This window comes from Calliphora vicina, chromosome 2 (genome assembly GCF_958450345.1).
Source record: "Calliphora vicina chromosome 2, idCalVici1.1, whole genome shotgun sequence".
In the NCBI taxonomy this organism is placed as follows: domain Eukaryota; kingdom Metazoa; phylum Arthropoda; class Insecta; order Diptera; family Calliphoridae; genus Calliphora; species Calliphora vicina.
The window spans coordinates 11,860,170-11,886,358 of record NC_088781.1 but is presented as its reverse complement, the minus strand read 5'-3'; the positions used below and the strand labels follow the sequence as shown (position 1 = coordinate 11,886,358).

General features: G+C 31.9%; 1 protein-coding gene across 14 annotated transcripts in view; it reads right to left on the bottom strand.

The window, feature by feature from the left end:
• Positions 1-26,189, bottom strand: part of Msp300 (Muscle-specific protein 300 kDa) — a 204,422-nt gene that overhangs the window by 92,902 nt on the left and 85,331 nt on the right. For 8 of the 14 annotated variants that reach the window (XM_065499429.1, XM_065499435.1, XM_065499434.1 and 5 more), the window contains exons 8-14: positions 25,992-26,145; positions 25,759-25,919; positions 23,595-24,737; positions 23,010-23,189; positions 22,573-22,810; positions 18,885-21,667; positions 5,916-6,221 (exon numbers count right to left, since the gene is read on the bottom strand). In XM_065499429.1, the coding sequence (XP_065355501.1) occupies positions 5,916-6,221; positions 18,885-21,667; positions 22,573-22,810; positions 23,010-23,189; positions 23,595-24,737; positions 25,759-25,919; positions 25,992-26,145 (4,965 nt within the window). The remainder of the gene's footprint in view (positions 1-5,915; positions 6,222-18,884; positions 21,668-22,572; positions 22,811-23,009; positions 23,190-23,594; positions 24,738-25,758; positions 25,920-25,991; positions 26,146-26,189) is intronic. The other 6 variants (XM_065499430.1, XM_065499436.1, XM_065499438.1 and 3 more) reach the window with 1 other exon arrangement.

Below are 26,189 nucleotides of genomic sequence, written 5' to 3'. Positions count from 1 at the left end.
TATTTCAAAGACCTTTGCAACCATAGTAAGTTGGACTTATTTTGTAAGTCCAACTTACTATGGTTGCAAAGGTCTTTGAAATATCTATCATTAGATATCCATATTGTCTATATTAATGACTTAGTAATCCAGATACATATAGGTAAAAAAATAGGTCAAAAATAAAGGTTGTCCTGGCTTTTTCTTACATCTCAGCCATTTGTGGACCGATTTTCTCGATTTTAAATAGCAACCGAGCCGGAAGAATTCCGGAGATATTGATGTATGAATCGTGATGTAAGTTATTTGGGATCCGAAGCCCCCAGTTGTTGATTTCAACAGACAGACGGACAGACAGACAAACGGGCATAGCTTAATCTACTCCGCTATCTATAAGGATTCAAAATATGTATATATACTTTAGGTCGGAAATGAAAAATGTAGAAATTAGAAACGGAATGACAAAGTTATACATATACCCTTCTCACGAAGGTGAAGGGTATAAAAAGGGCCCATTTTGAAAATAGTCAAAAATTATATGTCTTGAGTTACAAAATATTTATTTTGATTGATATCCCACTCGCATCCCACTAAGCAACCAAAAAGGTCTTCAAGGAAAAGACCTAAGCTTTCTTTTGAGCAAAAATTAAAAAGTGTTCAGTTTGAAAAAAAGTTAACAAAGTTTTTGATTTTGTAAAAAAAATAGTCCAAAATTTTATGTTTTGAGTTACATTCCCGGGAATCGGGAATTTTTTTTCTACATTCCCGGGTACCCGGCTATTCCCGAAATATATAATGATACTGTAAATTAGGTTATAATAATTAAATATCAGAGCTTCGAATTAATTAATAAAATTTGAGCTTAATTCACTAAAATCTTAATCCGTAATTAAAGAATCTCAGCCTTTCATTCCATAAATCCATTCCTAATATTTAATTTTTTTAGATTCATTCCAAAGCCTTTGTTTAAACTGAATTAATTTTAAAGTTAATTAATAACAGAATTTATTCAAACTTTTAATGATTAAATTTTTGTTGAATCAAATCATTTACAAAATAAATTGAAAAAATTGTCTTTTTGTACAATGGATTTGAGAAGAAATTGAAGATTAGAATGATTCAATATGATTTAAATTTTAATACGAAAAACCCCAAATAAATAATAATAAGCGGTCTATTATTGCCGAGATATAAGCAAAACACTTTTCACTGTTTTTTGGTGAAAAAAATAGAGTTCTAACTTGTTTTCTATGTATTTTCGTCAATTTTTAATTCCCGGGATTCCCGACTAAAAATCCCGGGAATCGTTTAGTGAAAAATTAGCAAAATTCCCGGGAAATTAGTACCGGGAATTCCCGGGATAAAAACCCTACTTACATAACATTTATTTTGATAAATATCCCACTAAGCTAAGGAAATATCTAAGCTTACTTTTGAGAAAAGTAAGTAAAAACCAAAATGTTTTTGATATTGGAAAAAAATTTCTATATATATTTTTTTTAAAAAAATTTTTTTTTCGATAGATTGAAGAAATAGCTATATAAACGATTTGGGACACATTTTGCTAAGAAAAATAGGTAATAAGTTACATGGATGAGAAAAAAAACCTGTTTGGCCAAAATGTCCAATTTTGAACCCCTCTAACTCAGAGAGTTCTTGATCGATCTTGTTGAAAAATTTTGTCCGTATTAATATCCAATAGGTCTAACCTTCGTGCAATTTCATCCCGATCGGAAGACATGAAATCCCCCATATATATTCTGGGTTCTCATAAGATTCTAAGACGATAGGGCCCAAATGAAATGTTATTGACTTCACTTTGCCTGAATTTTGCCTTTGAATTTCTTTCAGTGTATGAATATGTCTATTATTTTGACAACATGTGCTTTTTTTCTTGCACAGTCACAACCTCACTCACTATATATGTAAGTATGTACTTAGTACATATAAATTGTTTATATTGCATTCATTTATATTGATACAAGCTATTTTTAATTATAGAAAAAACACATTTTTTTATTTTGAAATGAATCATTAAAAAATTAAAAGAAATAGAAACAAAAACAAAACCAAATACATATGTACTACTACTACTACTTGATGTTATCATTAACCAAATCTAATTAGGTTAATTTCTGAAGTACATCCTAATTAAGCACTAATTAACATTCATACTTCATTAGATGTTTAAATTATTTAAGTTTTCTTTGATAAAATAAAAAAAAAAACAAAATCAAAAAATCTAGCAAGTGGCAAAAACGAGAGCTTTCGATTTTTAAATTGTTTTAAAGTTTTCTACATTCATTAATTATTCCCCCTACGAAACGCCACTAATACTCTTACATACAAATGTATGTACTTGGGTACATAGAGAAAAAAACATAGAGGGGAAACTAGAAAAAAAACTCAAACAAAAAAATGAGTTAAAATCATAACACATACGTGTGTTGCTTTTGTTTTCTCATGGTTTTTTTACTTATACATTCTCACCACTTAGGTTTTTGACAACTGAGTTAGGTCTTTGATAGTAGAGTTTCGGTTCTATGTGTATTTATCTATGCTTGGGTATTTGTTGATTTTTTTTATTATTTTTAAGTAAGTTTTTTTTTAATAAATAAATAAAAACATACAAAAGTATATAGTGGATTTTTTGTTTGATGTGTGTAAAGTCAAATCATTTGACCGTGAACTTGAATGGTTGGGGCTTTTGTGATTTCTTATAATTCGGATGTGGAATGGAGTAGTAAATAGTAGGAATAAGCGATACATGTATAAATATGTATGATGTAGTTTTGTTGTGTATATAGCTTTTAATAAAAGCTTAAACATATTATTAACAAAATTTACATGTGGTATTTTAGAGATACATATTTTATTATTAAAATATACTTAATACTGGCTCAAGATTTTTAACAACAATAGCTAATGTTTAAATATTTTTAAAATTTCATTGAAATTTCTGTTTTTTTTTCAATTTAGCTTGAATTTTTGTTAATTTTATCTTTTAAAAGTGGTAAACAATTTAATTCGTGGTATACATATTTACTTAAAAAGGGAGGGACCACATCCAATTGTTGATAAAACAACATTGTTGAAAATTTAAACATTAAAATTTTGCACAATTTAAAACTTTATATTAAAACATTTTGCAGATTAAATTTAAATTCTTTATTTTTAAACACTAAAACCACAATTCTTCAAGTTTTAGAACTAAATCAACCCAGAAAGCATTTTTAGTGGAATCCAAGTTGAAAGCAAGTGTAATTCAAGCCAGGCAATTGAACTACAGTTGTATTACACTATTGCTCAATTCACAATTGCTGTCGTAGGGTTGTATCGTTGTATGTCGTAATTTTTTTATTAATGTTTTGTTTGAAAAATCTTTATGACATACAATGCTACAACACTACGGCATCAATTGTAAATTGGGCATATATTTCAATAGCATTCTCCAGTAAAAATGAAACATAAATTCAAGCCATATGTTTTTTTGTTTGAAAAATATTTAATTTTTCCAATATTTTTCAAGTTTAAAACATAATTACATTTGCATTGAAGTCAAATTCGAACATATTGTTCAAGTGCTTGAATTTTTTGGGATTTTGGTGCTTATTGGAAAGCTAATTCCAAAATTTGTTAAAACTTGGTACACAGTTTTTCTTTATGGTCATGCAGCATTTTACTAGAATTCAAGTTGAAAGCAAGTGTAATGCAAGCCTTGAATTGTAGTCAAGCAATTGAATTAAAGTTGTTTTGCATTTTATTTCAATAGCATTCTCCACTAAAAAGGAAACATAAATTCAAGCCATATGTTTTATGCTTGAAAAATATTTAATTTTTCAAATATTTTTCAAGTTTAGAACATAATTACATTTGCAAATTCTAACAAAATGTTCAATTGCTTGACTTTTTGTGGGTTTGGCGTTTATATGTCATTTTGAAGGGTACATCTTTAAACAAAGATGTCAAATTTTGTACCAACAAAGCGTCATATGCGGGAAGTTTCGCTTTACTTTTTTAATTTGAAAAAAAGTGCCGCTGAAGCACACCGTTTGCTCATCAAAGCTTATGGTGAATGTGTTCCATTGGTTTCAATGTGCGAGAGATGGTTTGTTCGATTCAGAAGTGATGATTTTAACACGGAAAACAAATATCTGGGCGATATCAGCAAAAAAAATTGGAAGACCAAGAATTGAAGGCATTACTCCATGAAGAGCTTGAAAAATCATTGGGAGCTATTCAAGCAGCAATTTCAAAATGTTTGATAGAAGCAGATAAATTGGGTACCATACGAATTGAAGCTGAGAGACCTTAAAAAGACGATTTTGTATGTCTGAAATACTGCATCAACGCTATAAAAGAAAATCATTTTTGCACCGAATCAGTACATGCGATGAAAAATGGATTTATTACGACAACCCGATGCTAAAGATATCTTACGTGAAGCCCGGTCAACCAGCCGAAGCGACACCAAAGCCAAATATCCATGGCGCTAAAGTAATACTCTGTATTTGGAGGCACCAAAAGCGTCCTATCTATTGTGCGCAGCTGAAATCTGACCAGACCATCAAAGGTAACTTGTACCGAACACAACTGATTCGTTTAAAGCAAGTATTGGCCGAAAAATGCCCAGAATATGCGGCCAGACATGAAATATTAATATTCCATCATGACAACGCTCGGCCATATTGGGTTAGGAATTTTAGCTTATAGTCCAGATCGTGCCCGACTAATATTTGTTTCGATCGATACAGAACGCTCTCTTTGGAATTCGGTGTACTTTGGAATATCTGATATTGACTTGGCCTCAAAAGATGAGCAGTTCTTTTGGCTAGGTATTCATATGTTGCCTGAAAGATGGGAAAAGGTCATAGCTAAAAAATCATACAGCCAATACTAGACAAAAGATCTATCCTTCTTAAATAAAAATTTATTAGAAAATATGCTATGTAGTTTGCAAAAATATGATATCCTAAGAATCTCGTTTAAAATTTTGGAAACTTCTTATGAATGCAAAATACAAAAATTAAGGACGTGAATTTCCAGATATCCTTCAGCAAAGGACTCTAATCATACTAATTAGGCTCTTTCCAATAACAATGATACATTATAATAAAAAAACGTTCAAGTAAGGCTATCAGCCTAACCGCAAAAGAAATTTTAAAATTATTTTTTCAATAAAATTAAAATGTTTTCCTATGAATGTTTATAATAATAAAAATATATTACAATTTCAAAAAATAAAACAATATTTTAAATTCTATTTAAATTTCTCATTTTTTGCTTTTCTGGTTAGGCTGTAAGTTTATAAAAATTGGGAAATTAGTACTAAAAAATATACACAAAAACGTAAATACATTTTTTTAGAAGTATCCCTAAAGTTCAATGGTTCCTTTTTGAATCCCTAAAGTTCAATGGTCCCTTTTTGAATCCCTAAAGTTCAATGGTCCCTTTTTGAATGGTCCCTTCGTTCAATGGATCGTATTTAAGGAAAATCTTTTTAAAATCGAAAATAATCTTCGTTCATGGACGATTTTCTATGGTACAGCCTGTTTTAATGAGAAACGGATTTCTGGAACAGAAACTTTCGATTCTTTAGCTTTAATATGAGTTTCCAGAATGATAAAATCTCACCAAAAATTCTAAAGTTATTAAGAGTTTTATTTTAGGTATTTTGCACGCATCTATATGAACTTTAAATATATAAATAAACCAAACTAAAGTGAATTTTAAAAATCTGGATAACTTTAAATTTTGTATGGCCATGAAAATTATATAAACCAATTATTATCATATTCATAAAAAATTAAATTTTCAATTAATTTTTTTAATGAAATTGTTCATTATTTTAAATTTTGTTTCATACACAAAACTAAAAAATCAAAATTTTTGTTAATTTGTTTCCTTATGTTTCTTTAAAGTATCAATAAACTTACCTGGATAGCATGCTTTGTATCTTCCAAATGACGGCGAGATCTTACCACTGGGTCGACATTGCGGAATTTATCCGACAAACGTCCCAAAGATTTTTCCCAGGCAAGTAATTTATTCTCGAAATCGTCCCACTTGTCGGCAATGGCTTGCAAATTGTCGCGACGTTGCTCCAATGTAGTTATCAACTCCTTCCACAAGCGATTCAATTCAATATTATCCTGTTCAATCAGCTGACGATTACGTGCATCCGATTGACGTTGCAATCCTTGGGCTTGTTGATTTGCCAAAGTGATGTCGCTGGTTTGGCTCTGTAATTAAAATGTTTTTATTTTGTTTAATAAATTATACATATATTGTAATAAAAATTCGAAATAAATTCTTTAAAAAAAATTGCACATTATGTTTTATTCTTTTTTCTTTTTCTACTCTCTTTTTTAACACGTTTTTTTTTCCAGCAATATTTCTTAAAGTTCTTATAAATTCAAGGGTAAAAGAGGTCAATAATGTTTAAACAGTTTAAAATTTATTTCATCACAATTCAATTCTTGCTTTCAGTAAAATTTGCCTGTGAAAAGTTAGTATAGCTCACCTAAAGAAATTGTTTAATTAAACAATTTGTTTTAACAATATTTTTTAATATTTTTCCCACTAGTTTTCTTTTGAAAAATATCAAAATTTTTCTTTAGCACTTTAATTAAATGTATTTATTTCTATATTCTTTTTTTTATCAAAAGATGACGTCGATATTTTCTGTTTCGTAGTTTTTTTTCTTCTTTTTTTTTGATAAAAATATGAATGTAACTTGAATATGTCTTTTGTACTTCACTTTTTTTCTCTACACAACAAACACTTCGGCCATAAATTTCAATGTTTTTGCTTTTTTTTCTTGTTTTTGTTCTTTTTTTGTGTTTGAATTGAATGTTTTTTTTTTATTTTTGTTAATTTTCTTATTACTTAAAATGCGCTACGAAAACGTGTATATAACAGATTTAACGAAAAATAAATCATAAAAACACAAATACTTAATGTGACGTCTTTGAAAGCTCACATTGAAATGAATTTAAACTGTGGTCATGCTTAACAAAATAACGTGAAAAATAGAAAAACTGAAAAACAACAAAACAGAAAACTGTCTGCACATAGATACTCCACCACTACATGCGAAAATCTCTTTTCAGAAACGTTTTGGGGGAGAAGAGCGAACAAAAAAATTTGTTTTGTTTAGGTTCGATTTTCAAGAGAGCAACAACGGAGCTTAATTTAAACGAGAAAAAAAACCGGCATAAAACAGTGATGCCAATTTTAGAGAACATAAAAATAGTTATTTATTTATATCAATGTAAATCGAAAGATGTAAGTGGCAGTAACGAATTTTATATACCCTTTGAGTTGGAAAGGCATGTTCAAAATTATTTTATTATAAATTTGATTAAAAATTGTTTTTCTTAACTGATTACCCCGACATATTTTTGAAAAATTACTTTTTTTCCATTAAAATAAACCTTATTTAGTTTTGAAATATGTACTGTCTAATAGGATCTAAATACTTTTTCAAATCGTTTCACCATGAATGATTGAGATTAGGGTTCTATAACAATAAACGAAAAAAAAACTTTTAAAAATTTATAAAAGTCGACTTTTTGTTTCAACCATAGAGAAATACACATAGATCGGAAACTAGAAAAAAACTGAAACTAAAAGATGACTCAAACTAATCACACCTGCTCAAAATAATCACCTGTGTTGTTATTGTTTTCACATAGTTTTTTTACGAATACACTCTCAGCACTTACGTTTTGGACAACTGAGTTAGGTTTATGACATCAGAGTTTCCGATCTATGGTTTCAACTGTAAAACCCTTGTAAGGATATAGTCTGATTGTCATTGCGATTGTAATGTATTCTGCGTACGTTTGTAAAATATTCTGGGGTATATATTATGTATTTTTATACAGTAGAGGCTCGTCAAAGTTAAGTCGCGCAAAATTTAAGTATACGGAAAAGTAAGCAGCTTTCAGTCACCACATGAGCTTCTTCCACCAAATATCACAGTAGCTACTCACCAATGGACCAGAATCCATTAAAAGTGACAAAACTTCATGGTATGATGACGAAGACGATATGCCTTTATCGGTGCTGTTTCCACCGGATCGTTTTTGTAATCATATATTCAAAGACACGCAACAGTTTCTGACAAGACTTGTCCCTGATTGTACTCGCTATAATATAAATAAAACGGACACAGGCACGGATCAAGATGATGTCAATGTTTCCGAAGCTCCAGAGTTTATACCATACAATGATGCAATATGCGCGGTGAATACTCTGATCAAATGGAATGAATACAATACGAAGTTTTCAAACAAACATATTTCACAGCTTATCGAACTACATTCTTGAATGCATTTTTCATGTCATGGAAAAGTTTAGAATTCGAAAAAGTCTCTAATGTATATAGAGATATGGATATAAACATTCTTCCAATGGTAACTTCCGAACTTTGACAGTTGATAACAGCCACATTGTTGAAGCTATATCTATCGACTTGGCTGGATATACCTTTCAATGTTGGTCTTGCCCATTTCTACATGAATGGGTATGTCAACAAACAAAATTATGGAATTTGGGACGATACCAATCCACATGAGTTTCAAGAGCGTCCAATGCATCTCGAAAAAGTCACTGTCTGATGTGGATTTTGGCTGGGTCCACGATGATTACCAACTTCTTTGTCCTGAATTGGAATATATTAACACCAACGACATGTGGTTTCATCAGAACGGCGCAACGTGCCACACAGCTTCTGCCACAATGGACATTCTGTACGAGCGATTTTAGTGCAAATCTATTTACACAATCTAGTCATGTAATTGCATTAACTAATATGTTTTATTCGGGGCTTCAAATACTTGATTACAACTGTCAAACGGATGAACATCTTTATATCGTTTGCCCTACCTATACCCGAAATATTTTTACTTTTTAGGCAATGAGATGGAATAACAAACTTAAAACTCATAATGTAGGGTATAAGGTTCGAATCAGAAGGATACAAATTTCATGTTTTTGTATTAATCATTCAGAGCTAACATTGTCGTGATGGAGATTGATATAATGGGTCCTCATCATTAGCTATCGTTTCGAACAGACAATTATACGTCTCTCTAACGGTACAGTGGCGACATTTTCATCCAATAAAATTCTTTAAATTTAGTTGTTCTTGAAAGAACGCTAAAATTTATATGACAAATATGCAGTAAATATTAGTACCCCCTCAGCATCAATACTTTTTGATGTAGTTTACGATTTTAGATGACTTTATTACCTGAATTAGTCATAAAAAGAACGATATTGAATACGGAAATCCAGCGAAACACAGTGGCTTGGAAAGGTAGTTCATTACACCAATAGTAGTAATGAGTGCATGGCAAACTACTGTTAAATCAATTTAGATTATTGTAAAAATCTTAAAAATAAATTGCTTTAAAATGTTTACGAATTAATTTTGGATGCAACAAATTCATACGAAAGTGGCAACTAAAACGTATTTAGCTTCTATAAAAAAACAAAACAAATGACAGTTCTAAAAAAAGTAATATCCACTTTCCAATGGCACCGAGTGTGATATATGTATATATATTTGTCCCTATTTCCAAATCACAATCATTTCAGACATTTTCTTTTGTTTGTTTTCTATTGCCATAGTACTGGAACCAGCTGATTCATAGCTGTGTAATCTGTGCACAAAATAAAAAATGTTCAAATATTTCATGTATGCTTTTAGGAGTAATAAATAAATATTTTTTTCATTGCGCCTTAAGGCATGTGATGTTTTTGTACCAGAACGTTTTTACGCTAGCTGAAGAAGCAAAGACAAAAATGTAGCGAATTTTCAAAACGTCTCGTAATGTGTCCAAATGACCAATATTGGTCTTTGGCTAAAGGTAATTTAAGTGTCAATTGAAAATACAAACGTGTTTGGTAAAATGTGTTCGCTATCCATTAAAATTATGAAGGACAAATCGCTAATTTTAGGATTCATTCTGAAATATGTAATTTTTATAAAAAAAAAATTTCACTTCATAATCGATGAACTCAACAACTAATGCTGCTGTTAAAAATCCATATTAGCTCTATGCTCCCTGAGGACTGCTTCCCTTAAATATTGTTTTTGTCTTATAGATGTCGTCATAGTTTTAGATTTTAAACAATTACACATAAACCACTTGTTTTAAAAAGTTAAGGATATGTTGATCCTTATGTGGAGAGTTCTATAGGACATATTTCAAAATGTTAATATCGACAAAGGTGACAAAAAGTTGAGCTTTCAGAATTTTGATTTTTTTTTTCAAAACAAAATTTTACTTTTTTATAAAATTAGCTCAAGTGACCACACTTACTATGTAGGAGTAGATTTTTATTAAGTGAGTAGATTTTTATTAATGATTTCCCACTGTCGCTGAATGTAGGATGTATTTCCAAGTATTTACTATTTCACAATTACCAACATTCATAAATTAAAAATTTGATTAAAAAATAAAGATAAAATTTTCCCAAAAATTTGGCAAATTAATAAGAAATATTACAATAGGAGTGGTAGAAATTTTTAGCCACCAATTTTTAGCAATAAATGTACACAAAAAGTGGAAAATATTGAAGATATTAGAAAACATATATGGGTTAGTCGCTTTTCTTATCAGCCCCTGGTTTTGAATAGGAATCAGTATTCTTTATAAACCCAATTTTTTTAATATAAATAAATTTGAATGGTTTGAGGTTTTGGTAGGAATTTGCCAAATAAGAATTAATAAATTCAATATGTTTATAATAAAATATATTTTTAAATAAACAATTAAAAAGTTAATTCAAATTTTTTTAGTTTGATTTAAACTTCGTTTTCCATTTTAGATCACGATATGTATGCAAGTATGTATATAATCAAATAAAATGTTATAAATAGCCACGCATTTAAAAACTTACAACAGAAATAGACATACATATGACAATACATAGAAATGTATCTATGTATAAACATAATCACATAAAGGCCATTTACATATATGTACATATGTACGTATGTATAAGGCCATATAAATAAATAGTTATGTCTCGTTATGGTAAAACATTTAAAAAGTATATGCCTCGCATAAATCAGTAATTTTTGTAACTAAGTAGAAAATAGCAATATAAAACAAAATTTATTTAATTTAACAATATTGGGAGTTGAATTAAACCAAAAAAAAAAAACTGTTCAAATTTATTACTTTTTTCTGCCAGCACTTAAGTTTATTTTAAGCCATTTGTAAATAAAACAGCCGGTAAAAATTTTGGTATTGCACATTAACACAACTTGTATAGACAAGTAAGTAGACAGTAAACCAGTAAAAATACTTACATACATTCATAACTATTATATATATGGATACATAGATACACATTTCTATAGATGTATGTTGTTATGTTTGTGCATTTCTGCTTTTCTTACTTGCAACAAATTTGCATTCCCAAAGTATCAAAGTATCTATAAATGTTATTCGGGAAAACACGAGTTTACATCGTCGTCACCTTAGGAAACTATTGTATGTAGCCATAAATTGTTGCTTGCTTTTAGGGAGTGTCAAAGATGAATGCTCTCTTAAACCCGTGATGTATGAAAAACTAGATAGACATACCAATAATGCCAAATATTTTGCAAGCAAAATCGCCAATGGTTTTAGCCAAAAAAAAAAAACGCCAGTTTGTAGAATAAAATATGTCTTACCCAACAAGCATTTCATTTAACAGCTTTAATTTGAGCAGAAATTTTCGAAAACATTAAAATTTGGGGTGAATTAATTTTGGATATAGCAAAAATATTGGGGGTATGACTTATAAATTCGGGATTTACAATAGAAGTTTTTGCTTTTAATAACTAATATGACATTTTGAAGGGTACATATCTCTCATTTATTCTCACTTTGTTTTTGAACATAATAGTGTAAACAACAAGGTCGAATTTTGTGCCCACAAAGAGTCATATGCGGGAAGTTTTGCTTTAATTTGAAAAAAAAGTGTCCCATCGGTTTCAACGAGCTAGAGATGGTTTGCTTTGAATTGGAGGCATTACTCCATGAAGATTGTTGTAAAACTCAACAAGAGCTTGTAAAATTATTGGGAGCTACCCAAGCAGGATTCATCCAAATGCAAGGATGAATGGTACCCAATTGGGTACCATACGATTTGAAGCCGAGCAACTTTGAAAGACGATTTTGCATGTCCGATATTAAGCTTGATCACTATAAAAGAAAATAATTTTTTGCATCGAAGCCAAATATCCATGGCGCTGGAGGGAGCAAAAGGGTCCTATCTATTATGAGCTTCTGAAATCTGACCAGATCATCACAGGTAAACTGTACCGAACGCAACTGATTCGTTTCAAGAGAGCATTGGAAACCGTAATATACCATCATGACAACGCTCGGCCACAATACCTGTTAAAAATATTTAGAATGAAGTGGTTGGGAAGTTTTGTCTCACCCGCATTATAGTCCAGACCTTGTCTCGTCAGGATTATCTGGAATATGCTTCACTTTGGAACTATCCGATATTGGCTTGATTCGTTCTTGATCTCAAAATATGAGCAGTTATTTTGGCTCTGTATCGATATGTTGTCAGAAAGATGGGAAAATATCATAGCTAACAATGGCCAATAATTTTAATAAATTTCGCATTTTTACACCCAATATATTTTGCAAGAACATAATCGATAAAGAATGATATAAAAATAAGTCATTGACTGACGAATCAGGTCTGCAAGAGCCATCAAATAATCCAATTTTGAATTGAGCTGTTACAGCTTACATTGTGGTGATGAACATTGACCTATGACTAGATCAATTTATGTATAATTTCGAACCAAACGTTTTATGTCGCTTTAACGGTCAGTGGCATCAGTTGTGTGGTTTAAAACATTCATTGGATTTAAATTTTCTCAAAATTTAATCGAGAGATTAAATTCTTATTTTGCAGATATTCATTTATATGAATTCGGAGATAGGAACAATGAGGCAAAACATGAATTAATCCCCCAATCTTGATCAGGTGACAATATTGTGAACATGAAATATATCGATTAATTTGTATTTATGGGCGAGTAAATATAATTAAATAAAAGTACTTGATGTTCTGACATGAGAGATGTCAGCTATATTAAAAATTAGCATTCAAGTGAATCAGTTTTTGAAGCGGATTACGGTTCACATCCTACAATATATATAATCAAAATGGTATACAACACCAGGGCATCTATAGGATCTTCAAAGTTTATTTTAGATCTTCTCGGCCGCGTACAGCAGAGGGCTAAGGTGCTTATCGGTAACAGTAGGCTATGCTACTCTATTAATTCTAACGTCGCAATCTGGGTTGTGTTTCAATGTTCTGAATTCGACAAAGAATTAAATTCTCAAGCTTTTTATTATACACTTTAAAAACAAAGTTAGAAACTGACTCTCCTAGAGCTAATGAAACATTATTTGGTTGCTCGCTTAATATAGCGCGATTAAAATTGCTAAATTGGCAACTTTGGAAGTAAATGAGAAATTTCTTGTCATGTAGGCATATGCAGAGAGAATATTTATGCCGCCTATCATGAACTCAAAGCTAAATATACGATGTTGGCAGTTCATCTGTAAATTACACATATTGAATGTAATTTAAGTTGTGTAGTCTATATGTTACACGCATTAGGTTTAAAAGTAGTGCACATTTGTATTCATACTTTAAAAATACCAAAAAATAATTTCATCTCGATATAGGTTCGAGAGAATTAATTCTTAAATACATTTTCTAAATCTAATTATTGAATTAATTCATAGGCTTAATTCATTTCTACTTCAAATCTTTTGAATTCATTCCTTTGATAATTCATTCTTTCTAGAATTACGTCCTTATCATTATAATTTTCTTGGTTTCAAATCCAGTACAAAATAGCTTTAAAAATGTATTGAATGATTCAATTTTTCTTCAATTCAAATCTATTACAAAATGGCTTAGTTTTTTCAATTCAATTTGTAAATGATTAAAAGAAAAAGCAATACAAATACAAAACTGAATGAAGAACACATATTTTAGTTGAATTTCTATTAGATTTAAAATTGGAATCATTCAAATTGGAAATGAATTCAAATTATTTTTTTGCTAATACATTCTCAACACTTAAGTTTTTGACAACAGAGTTAGGTCTTTGACAGCAGGATGTCCGATCTGTGTATTTATGTTTTAGGGTCTGAAAATCTCTCATTATTAAAATAATGTTCTTAAATATTCAATATAAATATGGAAACCAGATATAGTGCTTCTAAATTTCGCTCCAACCACCAAATATTCTCTAATTTATACCTTATAAACAGCTGACTTTGGCAAGTGAAAATAAAGCATCGAGCATGAACGTGTACTCAAGCAAAAAAGTTACACAAAATTAACACCAACACCAAGAGCAAAATCGTTTCAGTTGACTGAGAAAAGTAACATAAAATTTATCTTGAAAAAAAAAAGTATCTCAAACTCTCTTAACAATTGAGAGCTTTAAAATTACACCAAATAACAAATAAAATAAAAAGAGTATAAATGATTTTCACCTATACTGATGATGTCATTGTAATGGGGAATACATACATAAGGAAAGAAAAAAACGTGTTTGAGCTTAAAGATATTTGCGTCTACAACAAAAGAACGGATAAAAAACAACACAACACAACCAACCAACCAACAAAATGTTAAAACTCAGGAGAGTATAAGTTTTTGTCATGAAAACTATACTAACGACTTTCTGAACAACTTTTACCGGCCGGCATAAGAAAAACGAGTCATACTACTTTTCCCTTCTTATTTTTCCATTTTTTTTGGTGTTCATAATCCTTAAGTGAATAAAAGAAATTTTTTGTTAAATGAGTTTAACAACACCAATTGTATTTGTATTTGATTGGTAAAAGGAATGTTAAATGTTGTTAGGTTTAGCAAATTCCTTGGTATTTAACACAATATGGGAATTTAGTAATTATGTAATTAATTACTGATAGATAGATAAATATGTATGACACTCCCTGATTTTCTCATACAATTGGCCAAAAGTCAGCTGGCTGTCAATATGACATTTTCTTTTAACAACAATTTGAGAGCAGATTTGTTATGTTTCAATAATTTTGTCCTGCTGCCATTGCCCATATGACATTTCCCGACAGTCATATACTTTTGTACAAATGACAGTATAAAATATCAGCAAAGTGACACGTCAATGGTACTGATTAGGGTTCCTAATTTCCTAAAAGCTGTGATTCTCCGGAAGATTTTTATACCCTTCACCTTCGTGAGAAGGGTATATATAAGTTTGTCATTCCCTTTGTAATTTCCACAATATAATTTTCCGATCCTATAAAGTATATACAAATATTCTGGATCCTTATAGATAGCCGAGTCGATTAAGCCATGTCCGTCTGTCTGTCTGTTGAAATCAACTTTCCGAAGCCCCTAAATAACTTACATACACGATTCATACATCAATATCTCCGGAATTCTTCCGGCTCGGTTGTTATTTAAAATCGAGAAAATCGGTCCACAAATGGCTGAGATATAAGGAAAAAACCAAGACAACCTCAATTTTTGAGCTATTTTTGACCTATATCTGGATTACTAAGTCACTAATATAGACAATATGGATAACTAATGATAGATATTTCAAAGCCCTTTGCAACGACGTATATAAGACCATAGTAAGTTGGACCTACAATGGGTCAAACATTTTTAACACGAATTTTTATTTCACCAAAAGATTTTTTTCGCTTAATATTAAAAAAAAAATTTTGTTTACCTAAAAATATTTAAAATTTTTATATTGAAGTATAATAAATTGAGATTCGGCACAGTCGAATATACATAGCTCTCTTACTAGCTTACTTACTAAATATGTTCCCTCTTCCCATTTTTCGTTCAACAACTTTGTTCACGTGAAAAATGCGCCATGTTGTGAAATTTTTAGTTTGAATTTTGTATACAATAAACAGCTGTTACGAACAAAATCCACTATTGTGAATGAAAAGTTCATGGGAATATCACGATAGAAATTTTGCCTTCGAGGGAAATGGATATTTCATAGGAATATAAATTTACTCTGCAGAAATACAGTATGACTAACAGGGTGTGAAAGGAAAAAAACCTAAAGTGTAAATAACATAGTAAAGCTAATCACCCCTATCACGAATCAATATTTCGTATGAAATATGTTCCCTCTCCCCATTTTTCGTTCAACAACTTTGTTCACGTGAAAAATGCCCCATGTTGTGAAATTTTTAGATTGAATTTTGTACACAATAAACAGCTGTTACGAACAAAGTCAACTATTGTGAATGAAAAGTTCATGGGAATACCACGATAGCAATTTTCCCTTCGAGGGAAATGGATATTTCATGGGAACATCAATTTCACAGGTTATATTATTGCCGATAGGGGCGCATATCTTTTACAAATGTGTATCGATTTTGTTAAATGTTAACTTTTTGTAAACTCGACAATAATGGTTACTGGTCTAAGATTACTTTTATAGTTCAAAAGTAAATATCTTTTGTTTTGAATTTAAAACATTAATTTTTCGCTTTTTTAAAAAATCTTAATGAATACTATTTTATATTAATAGCGGAGTTGATTAAGCGACGTCCGGCTGAAATTCTTTCTGTTGTCTGTGTTGAAAAATTCATTAAAATAATTCCATAAATGGTAGATATATAAGCAAAGTTGTTCATATCCCATAAAAACTTATAATAAAGTCCATTGTGGATCGGCAATGGGCCAATTTCGGTAACAATTTAAAAGAAAATTTTTAAAAAATATTTATTTATGTAGTCAAATTACGGAGATACTATTTGATTTTTCGCAAATAACTGGACAGAAATTCAATATTTTCGGATTTATTTCAAAAAAAAAATAAATATTAAAATTTAAAGAGGATTTTAATATTATTTAAAAATACTGATTTTTTAACCGAAATATCAACGCTTTTTTTGTTTTCCAATTTTTAAAGGTTTTATTATAGTCAATCAGATATATTTACAAGATTTGACACTAATACGCTTCATCTGCCCCCGAAAACTTGGACAGGAGATCAGATTTACTGAAAACTAGTAAAGCTACGTTTCCGCATACACCGTAATTGGCACCGAGAACGAAATTCCATACATTTGCACCGAAAAAATGTTCTAAAACGAACTTTTTTTCGGTGCAAATGTATGGAATTTCGTTTTCGGTGCCGATTACGGTGTATGCGGAAACGTATCTTAAGAGAGCTATATTCGGCTGTGCCGAATCTTATATAAAATATATTTTTTATGTAAAATAAAAATTTTAAATATTTTTAGGAAACTAAAATTAAAAAAAAAAATTAAAAATTTTTCAATTTTCATTTAAAATTTTTTAATGAAACAAATTGTATGCCAAATTTCTTTTTCAAAATTTCTTTAGACTTTAAAATAAAAATCTATATATATAAACGAAATGGTCCATGTATGTAATGGCATCACGTAAGAACGGCTGTAGCGATTTGGCTGATTTTTATTTTATTCGATTCGAAATTTTCAGGAGATGGTTTGTAAAAAATAAAATTCCGGGTAAAACTTGGAATTTTTTATTTTTTTTTTTGAGTCCAGTCAACTGTAATAAAAAAGCTCCCTAAAGTATGCAGTACAAATTTAGATATTTTATTTGCAAATAAATAAGAACAGGCAGGTGAATAACTAACTTTAGCAAATGCTTCCGGGCGAAGCCGGGGCGGTGAACTAGTTTTAAATATTTTTAGGAAACCAAAATTAAAAAAAAAAATAAAAAATTTAAAATTTTCATTTCAATTTTTTTTTTAATGAAACAAATTGTATTTTTTTTTTCAAAATTTCTTTCTAATTTTTTTAAATTATTAGATATCCATATTTTTTTAAAAAATTTTTATTGAAAAAAATTTTATGGATTTTTTTTTAAAAATGTATATATATTTTTGTTAATTTATTAGTGAAAACAATTTTAAATTAATATATTTTATATTAAAGACTTAGTAATCCAGATATAGATCAAAAATCGAGGTTGTTCTGCTTTTTTCTTATTTCTCGACCATTTGAGGTCCGATTTTTTTCGATAGCAACCGAATCAGGTTTATCAGGCCTGTCACACATTTTGTTCGGAATGGTTTCAATTCCGTAGTTTTTATTCCATCGATTTCGTTTTAGGTTATTCAGATTCCGTGTAACTTATTAATTAAAAAAATATTTAATAATTCTGTATTTCTGATTTTAATTTGACAACGTTTTTAATATTAAAACAAAATTGATGTTTTTGGTACAGAAATTGATTAAAATTTGTAGAAAAACAAATAAATAAAAAGAAATATCAATTACACTTCGAAAACTGAAAGTGATTTCATTCCGAAAGAAATTTTCGTTTTACTTTTTCTGAAGAAGCAAAATGCGGAATTAATTCCACTTTCGATCGGAATGAAATTCTGTGACAGGTATATCGGATATATTGATGTATGTAAATTATTTTGGGGCTACGGAAAGTTTAATTTCAACATTGTGGGATGGCATATGAAAAATGTAGAAATTAAAAACGGAATGATAATCTTATATATACACTTGTGAAATGGTGAAATTTGCATGAGAATCTTCCATTTTAGGAAGGGTCTCATTGAGCTAATATAACCCACCACAATTGGGAATACGATCCAGAACGAAGCGAGACTTAATCCGTGAAACATATTTCGACCCAATGACAACTATATCAGTCGAAAGTTTTTCCATAAAGAAGAACATTCGACGACAGCAGTACAACAACCTACTAACACTTAAATAATTTTACCGTAGAATCTGAAATCTCTTTAAATTTAAATATTAAATTTTCCCTAAGTGTGCAATTTTTTAATAATTTTTCATTTAAACAAAAACATATCAAAAACTCACCTGAATATTACCAATGGCATGGGTCAATTTCTGTATATTGAAATGAACACCAGCCAAATTTTGCACGGGTTCATCGGTGAATTTGGAACGTTCAATGGTGGCCTTAACACGTTCAACCGACTGTTTGTATTCACGCCAGCGTTCATGTTCCTTCTCCAGCTCACCTTGTTGTGTTTTAGCTTGAGCCAAGCTATTGGTCAATTTAGTTTGCATGCTGGACAGCTCTGCGGACAATTCGGTTTGTTCGTAGTTGTTAAGGGAAGGCCAGATTTTATCGGCGGCATCTTGAATTTGCTTGTGCACCAAATTACGAATAGGTTGTTCGTTGCCAAAGAAGACCTTGTGCTCTTCTAGATCACGCACAAGATTCTCATAGTCAATACCATGTTTGCCCAATTGCAAACGATCTTCGGCTTCGTGCAACCAATCCTTGAATTGGGAAACAAGCTTCATGAATTCCAATCTTGAATTGCGGTTGTTTATCAAGTATTTTTCACGTTCTTCAAGCTCTTGAGGCAAAGAGGACACCAAAGAGCGACCCTCCGATAACATTTCTATTAAAGAACTGGGCATACCAACTTCGGTTTTGATGCCGCTATTGATTTTGTTGAACTTGTCGAGATATTCCTTAACTTCGGCGCTAAGTTTTTGATGCTTTTGCAATTCATGTTCTACAGAATCGGGATCTCTGTCCAACAAAGGTCTAGACTTGACATTGCCTTCATTATTGTGCAACCAATCGAGTATTTCAGAAAGTTCGGCGGCCATTTTCTTGTGATGTTCAAGTTGAATTTGATGTTTTTGTCTTTGTTGTTCTACAGCCTTGCGTAGATTACCCAGTTGGTTCTTCAATGATTGCAGCTGTTCAGTAATGGAATTCTTATCGGCTGCAGTACCTTCCGAGGCAATCTTTTGACCCTTATCTGTGGCCGAAGCTAAAATGCCTTCACATTCTTGTATCTTGACAATGACATCATCGTATTTGGTGATTTTCTCCTCCAAGCTGTCGGGAGCATTTTCAATGTCAATAATGACATCTGTGTATTTCATGATAAAGGCTATGATTTCATTGATCAAGGTAATGAATTGTTCACGCAATAACAACAATTGTCTCAAATGGGCCAATTGATCTTCGATCAATTTGATCATATCGTCTTGTTGGGCCAAAATACTTTGCAATTCGGGCAAATCATCAACCTTCATATCACCCATCTTTTGCTTGCTGTCCTTTAACTCCTTGAGAATGCCTTCATAGGCACCCAACAATTCCTGGACATCTTCGATTTTAGAACCGACTGGTTTATTAAGATCTCTTAATTTCTGTTGTACGTTATTCAAGAAGTCCATGCATTCAGTCAACTTGCTCTTAGCATCCTTGTATTTCTTGATGTGATCTTCCAAGGTGTTGACACGATCGCCCAGGCATTGATTAATTTTGCCATAACGATCCTTCATGTTCTTAATGTCCTCATTAAGTTTCAGTTTGTCGGGGTTGCTTAAGGTAGGCAAAATACTCTTGCCTTGCTCATTAATGTCATTCACAAGACCACCCATGCCCTTAGCATTATCCATTAATTTCTTATAGTGAGCCAATTGCTCTTCCAAAACGGGAAGACTAGATGTTCTCAATTCTCCCTCTGTGGCAGTTTCCATTTCATTCAACCAATCACTCATTTTCTTCATAGACTCTTCGAATGCTTTGCGACCCTGCAAAAGATCATTTAGGGAAGTGGCTCTCTTGCCGCTTTCATCCTTGAGTGTTTTGTAATCAGCATCGATTTCATCTAGAATCTTTTGTAAGGCGGCCTTGTCGGCATCAGAACAATCCTTTAGGATGTTAGCTGCCTGTCTTTGAATATCACTTAAAACGCTGTCATTGAATTGTTTGGCATCATCATCGTATTTCTTATTTTCCAAAATTTTGTTTTCAATTTCAGTGGAAGTAAGAGGATGATAGACTGGCAGTTTTCTAACCTCAGCAATTTTGCTCTTCAACCAATTGCGAGCCTTATCCAAGTCATTTTCCAATGACTTACGGGCCTTGGTGGCATCCAAAGCCTTATCCATTTCAGACTTCAAAGCATCTGTTAGATTCTTATGATCAGAATGAAGATTACGCAAGGCGGATTCCAGTTGGGCATATTCGGCGGGTTCCAATTCAGGTTGCATGTTACCAATTCTCTTTTCTAAAGCATCAGCCAATGACTGTTTACTTTCGGCATCCTTCATCAAAGCCTTAATAGCCTGTTGTCTGGCCTCGGCAGATTTAGGTTCAAAGCCCATGGTGGCGGGTGCTTGCACCTCTTGGATTTTATCCTTGACCCAATTTTGCAATTGATCAATTTCTCCCTTGACACCTTCCACACCCTTATTAGTGACATCCAATAGCTGAGCCTTACGTTCGAGACGCTTGCCCAAATCAGCATAACGTCTGTCCAACGATTTCATTTGTTCTTCAACTTGTTGGCCATCCAAATTGCTAATAACATCAGCTACTTGTGCTGCCTTACCCTTAAGCTCTTGCAACTTTTGGGGTCCTTGTTGGGTAAATTCTTTTTGGATTTCCGAAATGGCGGCCATCTTTTGGGCACAATTCAAGCCGGAACCCTTGTCCAAGACATCCATGCGCTTAATGAGATTATCGAACCAATTTTGCATATCATGTACGCCTTGACGATAGCCATCAATAACATTTTGACCGGCTTGTTTCTTGGCTATAGCATCCATTAATTGGGATTCCAATTTATCGATATTGTCATCGAGATCGGTGTCATCATCGGCAACTAAAGAGAATATATGTAGAGTGAGAATAATTAATTTGTTAGTATTTTCGCGAACAGTATTTAGGTGGAAATACAGAGGGTACATATTTATAACTACTTTTTAAAGGATCTATCTATCTTAGGAATTGAAATAAGAGGATATTTTTAGAGAAATATGTGGACTTCCATTATCGAAGATATTTGCGAAAAACAAAAGAAGTCAATATACAGCACGAAAATTTCAAAATTTAAACTTAAATATCTCTTATTTTCCAATAGTTTGATATCAATTTCAGTGAAAGTAAGAGTAAGAGAGACTGGCAGTTTTCTAAACTCTTCGATTTAGGGCTTCAACCAATTGCGAGCCTTATCCAAGTCATGTTCCAAAGATTTACGGGCCTTGGAGGCATCCAAAGCCTATCCATTTCAGCCTCCAAAGCATCTGTTAGATTACGGAAGACGGATTTCAATTCAAACTGTACCTTCCCACTTGCTTTCTAACATTTTTTTTACTTATTTGGAACCTATCCAGGTGGTCGAATTTGACACCCAGTATCTGCCCTTGTATTCCAAAAAGGTTGTAATAAATTGTACTTTCCTAAAGCCTATGTCTGCTTTTACACAGGGCAAGTTTTCTTGTCACAAGTCTGAGTTTATAGGAGAGAGAGGCAAGAAGAAAGAAGAGGGGTACACACTTGCTTGTACTGGCAAGTCTCTTCAATTATCTTTTGTTTTCTCATTTTCACTATGGCGTCTGTTAGGTTTTGACATACAAAATTGAACACAGACTTGAAGAGACTTGCTTCAAGTAAACTTGATGTGTGTAAAAGCAGACTATGTCCTCCTTTTCGATCCAGATTCGACCCCACTGTGCAACGTAGGCTAGCACTGTTATAATTATTGAAACAACCAAAATGAATACTTACGCGATCCAGTCATATCGAGTAACAATTGAGAACGCTTATCACCAATGGATCCCAACAAGTCATTCATAGTGGCCAATTCTTGTTTGGCAGCTTCTGGACGCAACTTGCAGGGACGGGTCAACCAGTCGTTAACGGAGCCTTGTTGTTTCTTAATCCAATCACCCAATTCGGCGCGTTGTTTTTGCTGTTGCTCTAATTCACTAACGGAAGCAATCAATCCTCCTAAGTGTGATTGTACCTAAAGAAAACAGAAATCAGCAAGCGATATTCAAAATAAAAATTTCCAACATAAAATCAACAACAACTAGTATTACATACTATATATAAATTTACAAAAACAACAACAACAAGCCAATTAGTACCAAATTATTGCAAAACTAAACCAACACCTTTAAATTTCTCTTTGAATTTTCTGGACTAGATATTCTTGGGCTTACCTTAGTGTTGAGAGCGTACATTCTAGCGACAAGTTTTATATTTAAACGTATTATTTGCTTGAAATTTTGTATACGCTCATAAGCTACAGCATCCAGTAAAATATCATTAACTTCAGAAAGCTCAACATCGACTAAATCGTCATTATCCTTAGTTGAGTTTAGAGTTCTTTTACTGGGTATCTACTCAAGATTATTTTGGTGTTGGGTGGATATTTCGTGTTAGATGAGTTTATTGGGTTTTTTTTAAAGCACGGGTGGTTGTTAGCAAAATTACATTACAGTTAAGTTTGGGGTTTCGGAGTTTGTTTATTTAAAAAAAATAGGTGCATTTACAAGTGCGGCAACAACAAAATAAAATAAAAAACATTTTTAATTAAAAATAAAAAATAAAGAAAAAAACATTATTAGTATAATTAAATATAAATTAATAAAAAAAAACTAAAGCAGAGTTTGTAAAACTAAATATGTAATTAAGTATTAAAAATTGTTTCTAATATATTCAAATTAAAAACAAACTCTTTTTGGTGCCTTTTGAAAAAACATTTAAAAAAAAACTACTTTAAAAGAAATAAAACAAAAACATACCTGATCCAACAAATCTTCAAGTTTGGCGCGCACTATCAGTTCACGTTCGGGTATAACCTGCATGGCAGTTTCCAATGGGGAGCTGGGTCTGCTAATGGAAGCAGTGGCAGCCTCACAAGCCTGTACGGCACTAGCCAATCTAGACTTTTCATTGTTCAATTTGTGTTGCATATTTTGGGCACACTTCAATTGATTCTGGGCCATTTCCAAGGTGGTGGCCGGTGCATCCAATTCTGTTTGTATGATGGGTTCATACTCCTCCAAGTTACGCATTATACTATCCAAAGTATCTTCATATTCTTGGAATTTAGCCAAAGATTCTTGCAAACGATTGCGTATTTGCACCGAAGTTTGCAACAATGAATTGTAGCTGTCTTGTATGTTCTTAAGTTGTGATTCGACGGTGTCGCGAATGGCCGGGGTAGTGGCTTCATAGCGTTTAATTTGCATTTTACCCTTGGCATTTAATTCATCAATATTGGACTGATACTTTTGTATTTCATCCAACAATGCCTCATGCTGTTTAATTTGTTCCTGGGTCTGTTGGCGATTGGAAATGAACAATGAATTGTGAGCCATCAATTGGAAGGAGATTTGCAATAGCCATTTTTCTATATCCTGCAATGCTTGATGATACGAAGTGTAATCGTTAATTTCACCCTCCAAGTTCTTGATATGATTGGCGCAATCATTTTTAACCTTATCCCATCTGCCTTGCAAACGATGCACATCATCAAGATCGGTGGCCAATTCTTTAGCTTCTGAGATGAGATTTTCCAATTCGGAACCCTTCAGTTTAATATCACCTTGCAATGACTTGTAACGTTCTAATTGTGTCTTCATCTCACTGAATTCTCCCTTAGTATCGGGCTGAGATTTTAATGTGGTTTCTACCTCATTGAGCCACTTGTTTAACTTCTCCATATTGGCTGAGAAGTCAGACCAGCGTGATTGCTTTTGTTTCAAATCAATCAGCTTCTGTTTGATGGCAACGCCCAGTGAGTCCCAGTCTTCGCGCACTTTAGTCATTAGATCACGTAACTTTTCTTGTTTGTCTTCAGGCAATACATTGGAGGCCTTGGAATAGGCATCTTGTACCATACCCAAAAGGTGTTGACCCTCGGGCAAACGTAAGGACAGAGACTGTGTGAGAGAGAGTGAGATTTTGTATTAATAAAAAGGGATTAAAATGTAATATATGTATATCTACTGAATTATTGCAAATAAATCCGTAGATTTTGATAAGGGAATAGTTAAGTTTGACATTCCATTTGTAATTTCGACCCTTTTATGTATATATATTCAGGATCCTTATATATAGCATAGACGATTTAGCATGTCTGTCTGTCCGTGTGTGTTATATATTTTTTCGTGATATCCATATATTAGATATTGTCATTAGAATTTTTGTATTGAAAATTGGCTGAGATATAAACAAAAATACATAACTACCTTGATTTTATATCACAAATATTTACTTTCAAATCTCCCAGATTCGAATCAGTCCATAAATGCGCAAAATATATGAAAAAATCGTAAAAAAGGTTTTTCGGTTCTTGTGATTTTTGTTTAAAAAAAATTCGGATTAAAAAATATTTTTCCCGATTTTGACCCATTGTCGGTCCGAATTACTATGTCACTATATACGTCGTTGGAAAGGCCTTTGAAACGTCTATCATTAAATATCCATATTCCTTAGTAATCAAGATATACATAGACTGAAATCTGTTCATATTTGTACAAGTAAGAAGCGGTACAAAGTTTTCCTAATTCGAGGTGGTCGACTTTGACACCCTGTATCTCTACTTATTTTCTAACAAAGTGGTCACAAATTTAATTTTCTTAAAGATTATGTCTTTTACTATGATTCGTTCATACATCATATTGCAATCGAATCAGTAGTTTAGAAGATTCAGATTTATTACCACTATCAATCCCACTTTGGGACGGTGGGTTCAGAACATTTACTCAAGCGTTCGTTCGCATTACGTAACGGGGTACTTTGTCTTTGCTAAAGCCAATGAAGGCTCGGTATTGGTCAATAGTGACCTTTTTTCATACATACCAGACTTTTTGAAGAAAATTTAAAAATCTTGAATATGTTGTTAAGATTCGACACAGCCGAACATAGTAATCTGACTTGATTTTAAATAGTTTTACTTACATTAACAGTTTCGATTTGTTGAGCCAGCTTTTGAATGTCATCATCGCCATTGCAGCTATCCAAAACTTGGTGGGCCTTTTCAATCCAGGCATCCATTTCATTTTTGTAGTTAAGGAATTCAGTGTGATCGGACAAGTTCTTTTCGATTTTAGAAACCAAACCTAAGACACAAAAAAACAATATTTTCAATATTAGCATCAAATACTCATTAGTTTAAACACTTATTCACTTACCCTGAGCAGATGTCAACAACTTGGTATAATTGGCTTGTGTATCGACAGTTTGATCACGAACTCTGGAGCAAGCACTGTGTTCCATTAACAATTCGCAAGCATCATTCAAATCTTCCACATTATCCTTTTCAGCCACAACTTCCTCCAGAAGTTTCTGTGCACAAAAAATTGAAACAGCAAAAGTATTCATTAATTAAA